The sequence below is a fragment of the Acromyrmex echinatior genome, chromosome 6 (genome assembly GCF_024713525.1).
Source record: "Acromyrmex echinatior isolate Ae372 chromosome 6, ASM2471352v2, whole genome shotgun sequence".
Lineage (NCBI taxonomy): Eukaryota > Metazoa > Arthropoda > Insecta > Hymenoptera > Formicidae > Acromyrmex > Acromyrmex echinatior.
In genome coordinates this window covers 9,380,376-9,385,444 of record NC_141857.1, presented here as the reverse complement: position 1 = coordinate 9,385,444, position 5,069 = coordinate 9,380,376, and the positions used below count along the sequence as shown (strand labels likewise).

The window sequence follows — 5,069 nt, the reverse complement described above, 5'->3', positions numbered from 1 at the left end:
TATACTCCTGCGGAACTGAGTGGCGGTCTTGGATCTTTGGGGTTTTTTAAGATTTGTCCTTACAGGTACACCTAAGAAGGTTCCAAAAGAGGAAATAATCAGCCAAATAGAGTCAACCATTTATCGGCTTCCTCCAGAGCAGGCAGATGATATCCGCAGACAGGTAGCCAACGTCCTGTCCAAAGCCAAACCCCCGTCATCAAACATCACCAGACAGGAGCGATTGGCCTTACAAGACCTAAACAGGGACACAGACATCATCGTGCTACCAGCCGACAAGGGCAACATGACAGTAGTCATAAACACATCAGACTACAAGAAAAAGATGAAAGGTCTACTCTCGGATAAAACGTATAGAAAGCTTGACAAGGATCCAACCAACACAATCACACAGAACACCAGGGACCTTGTGGAAAAAAGCAACATCCCAAACGAAACCAAAAAAAACATTAAAACCCACAAACCCTCTCCCACCAAGACTATACTACCAAAAATACACAAACCCAACGTCCCCCTCAGACCAATTGTTAGCGCCATAAAGTCCCCGACATTTAACCTATTCCGCTTCCTAGCAAAAACACTACAACCTCTGACTGGAAAAACAGAATCACACATAGCCAACTCAACGGACTTTATACATAAAATTCAAGAAATCCGACTACAGCCCACAGATCTACTCGTTAGCTTCGACGTAGAATCCCTGTTTACACAAGTCCCAATAAAAGATTAACATAATAGACGATTAACATAATAAAAACCTCACAAAAAATCTCCTCCGAGCTCATCCCACTAATAGAGCACTGCCTAACGACCACGTACTTCTCCTACGACAACCATTTCTACGAACAAACATCAGGAGCAGCTATGGGCTCTCCGATTTCTCCTGTAATCGCTAACATCTTCATGGAACACTTCGAGAAAGAGGCTCTCAGGAAAGCCCCAAAGAAACCAGAAGTCTGGTTCCGGTACGTAGACGACACATTTGTAATATGGAGACACGGCAGATCTGAACTCCGAAAATTCCTCATCCACCTCAACAAACAACACCCCAATATCCGTTTCACCATAGACATAGAGGAAAACGGGAAACTCCCATTCCTAGATGTGCTGGTGTCAAAGGAGGCCAACGGCACCTTAGGGCATCAAGTGTACAGAAAAACAACACACACGGACAGATACTTACATGCTGAGTCACACCACCACCCAGCACAAAAACAATCAGTAATAAACTCACTGGTACACAGAGCCTTCGCCATCTCCGACAGAGGACATCTACGGACAGAAATAAACCATCTAAAACAGGCCCTACAAAACAACGGACACGACAAAAAAGACATAACCAAAATAATCAACAAACACACAAACAAGACAACGGCTCCGAACACACAAACAGACGACAGGACTCTAACCATTCTCCCTTACGTCAAAGGAACTACAGACCGGATCGGCAGGATATTGAACAAACACAATATCCGAACTATCTACAAACCACCCAAGAAAATAGGACAAATCTTAAAAAAACCCCAAAGATCCAAGACCGCCACTCAGTTCCGCAGGAGTATACAGAATACCGTGTTCCTGCGAACAAGTATATATCGGGGAAACCGGGAGAATGGTAAACCTACGGATAAAAGAACACCAACGAGACGTTAGACTGAAACACGTCACACAGTCGGCACTATCAGAACATAACGTCGAAACAGGACATCAAATACTGTTTGACCAAGCAACCACGATAACCAACACCACATACTTCCCAAGAAAATACAGAGAAGCCATAGAAATACAAAAACACCCTAACAATCTAAACAGGGATAATGGCTATAACATAAGTAAGATATGGAAGACCATCCTCCCGACCAGCAAAGACCGACCAAGATTCCACTATCTGTCTCCCCCATCACTCTAACCCCCCCCCCCCTCCACCAAAATCTCCCACCTCAACAAGTAGCGTAACATAAAAAGGAAGGACCTGGAGGAACAGCTCAGTATCAGGCTGCTCCTCGCCCTGATGAAGTGGACTGCAAGGCCCACGAAACGTTGGCACATCAAGAATGGACCAAGACATGGAGAAAACCCGCGAAGCACAGATTAGTTATATAGAAAGCACCCATGGAAGCATAAAGAAGATATATAATGATATTCATTTATGATAATATATTATCGTAATCTAAAATGGCATTGGATGTAAGAAAAAAATGCTATTACGATTTCGTATCGATATATCTATTAATTAAAAATCTGTATTTTATATATATTACAGACTTTTAGTACTGGTGATATATATTAGAACACGGCCTACATTGCATGTGTATATAATACAACTAAATATGTATATAATGCAACTAAATTTCTAAGGTCCGATTCTACAAATATAAGATTAACTTCAATTATGTTTATTTTTTTTTCAATTCTAAAATTGGAAAATTTTCCAAAATAAATCTTACATTGTGGGACCGACCCTAATACACGTCCCTGTTAAGATGGTAATGTAGAAAACGGAATAAAAATATCGATAATTAATCGATCAAATTTCCTGCATGATCATATTAATTTCAGAGGGCGTAAGCAGCTTATACATTGGAAATGAAAACCTGTAATATCGACCTTGATCAACTTCGGCCTTCGCTCCAGCATCCCCTTAAGCATTCACAACGTGTCTACTTCGCGGAAGAACTAAAATGCCTTCAAACGAGAAATAAGCAAGACTAGTCCATTACTTCAGCTACATCCATTTCTAGATGAACATGATATAATCAAGGTGGGCGGACGACTTCAGGCGGAGTTTCGAAAGGAAACATCCCATCTTACTGCCCGCACAATACAAGATCATACGTTTGCTGATCGAAAGAGAGCATCGTGCTTTACTACATGCTAATCCACAATTGCTGCTGGCATCAATACGCCAGCAATACTGGCCGCTAAACGCAAGAAATTTGGTGCGTCAGGTTTGCCGTTCCTGTGTCTGGTGTGCTAGGCATAACCCAAGAGGACTAATACAAGCGATGGGATCCCTTCTCAGCGATAGAGTGCAGCCATTTAGAGCATTCGCCGTCACGGGAATCGATTTTGCTGGATTAATCACTACCCTTATCAACAAAGGACGAGGTCGAAAAACATGCAAATCCTACATAGCATTATTTATATGCTTCGCCACCAAAACCATTCATCTCGAGGCTACAAGTGAGCTATCTACGACGGCCTTCCTAGCCACGTTACGCCGCTTCATTGGTCGGCGAGGTTCGCCTCGAAAGATTTGCAGCGATAATGCCATCAATTTCGTGGGTGCTAAACGCGAATTACAAGAATTGTACGCTTTTCTCCACACATCTATCATTTGGAAAGTTGGCGGCGCGTTGCAGGAGAGAGGCATAGAATGGAGCTTTATTCCTCCATATTCACCGCATCTAAGAAGTCTATGGGAAGCAGGAGTCAAATCCTGCAAATATCTCCGCAGAGTCATGGGCAATACTTTGTTTACCTTTGAGGAATTGACAATGTCTCTCGTGCAGATTGAAGCGTGCCTGAATTCGAGGTCGTTGTCACCTCTATCCTCTGATCCTTCTGATCTGTTAGGTGGGAAATAGTTCAACGCTCGGTCCAAGAATTTTGGAAACGGTGGGCAGCCGAATATGTCCAATTTGCAAAGCCGCGTCAAGTGGAAAACTCGTCAGGAAAATCTCCAAGTCAACGATCTTGTGCTCTTAAAAGAGAATAATCTTCCATCGTCAAAATGGAGAATTGGACGCGTTACCGAAATTCATCCTGGCAGAGACAATTTAATACGTGTCGCGACGGTGCGCACGACCACTGGTATCGTTAAACGTGCAATTGCTAAACTTTGCAAGTTACCAGTGAATGATTCTAAAGGAAGATTAATTGATTAATCTTGGTGGGCGATATGTTAGCGCGTTGACTATGTATGTTATCAATTCATCGATCAATTCATGCGCTCCATGCCCGCGCTCATTAGTAGATAAGTCCCGTCGTGGTAGGACCCGTTGCCGAGAGAGGGAGTTGCCTCGGTACACATGTGGCTGTTGGAGCGACTGCTGTGCAATATGGCGCTGATGGTTACCAACGAAAGGCGAAGGACAATTGGCGGGAAATTAGGTTGAGAATGAATGCTACTCACTGCTTCTGATTTTTATGCCATAAGGCGATTTAATGCAAACTCGATATTAAACTAACTAAATACTAAATACAAATATAGATTAGAAAATAGAGACGTGATTGCGCGTGAAAGACGGCTCGGATACCGGCATTGTGTCGCGAAGTACAATACAAGAACTATGAAAATACACTCTAAGAAATTATCTGACAACGCTAATAATTATCACAGACATGAACGGTGATCGGTCTCGCGGAATACACAAAGTAATTCGGAACCTTAACTCCTGAGTTCTAACTTACTGACTATCGCAGAGACTTACACGAGGTCCACACGCGGCACGCCATGACACCAGAGAGAGCGAACGGAAAAAGAAACGGAAAGAACGACCACATCAGCGCTGCAGCTAACGCTCGCAACGACGCAACCAACGCTCGCAACGCTCACAATACTCCCCTCCCAGTATAAACGTTAAAGAAAGAAATACTGCTTACAATATCGCTAGAACGAGAATAACAAAAAAAAATAAAAATAAATGGAACAAACAGAACTTATACATATTGGTTTGCTTAACGTCGCTCAGTTCCTGGAGGATGTGGTGGCTGCCCTCTTTCCCAATAGGGAAAGGGAAATACCGGAGAGGGTCGGCCCCCCGTCCGAATGGACGGAGGAGCTGGGCGTCACCCGGGAGGAGATGGTGATGACCTTCGCTCGCCTCAAGGGGAGGCCGCGGGCGCCCGGACCCTCTGGTGTACACGGAAGGATCTGGCTCGCCGCGGCTCCCATAGTGGGCAGCCGTCTGAGGCGGCTCTTCACGAGCTGCCTCAGAGACGGCATATTTCCCAGGCCGTGGAAAAGGGCCAGGCTTGTCCTCCTCCGTAAAGAGGGCAAGCCAGCGGAGAGTCCCTCCGCTTATAAGCCGTTATGCCTGTTGGACGATGCGGGGAAATTGCTGGAG

At 44.3% G+C, this 5,069-nt stretch overlaps 2 protein-coding genes across 2 annotated transcripts; both read left to right on the top strand.

Annotated features, from left to right (window-relative positions):
* The first annotated feature begins 864 nt into the window (after positions 1-864).
* Positions 865-1,653, top strand: LOC147909365 (uncharacterized). Its single transcript, XM_087407227.1, has one exon. The coding sequence runs from the start codon at positions 865-867 to the stop codon at positions 1,651-1,653; it is 789 nt and encodes a 262-aa protein (XP_087263353.1).
* Positions 1,654-3,005: 1,352 nt separating this feature from the next.
* On the top strand, positions 3,006-3,587 carry LOC105150404 (uncharacterized). The gene has a single exon (XM_011063441.2). It carries the CDS (start codon positions 3,006-3,008, stop codon positions 3,585-3,587), a length of 582 nt encoding a protein of 193 aa, XP_011061743.2.
* Positions 3,588-5,069: the final 1,482 nt, after the last annotated feature.

Coding starts and splice junctions, on each gene's coding strand:
- LOC147909365 (XM_087407227.1), top strand. CDS start 865: ATGGGCTCTCCGATTTCTCCTGTAATCGCTAACATCTTCATGGAACAC.
- LOC105150404 (XM_011063441.2), top strand. CDS start 3,006: ATGGGATCCCTTCTCAGCGATAGAGTGCAGCCATTTAGAGCATTCGCC.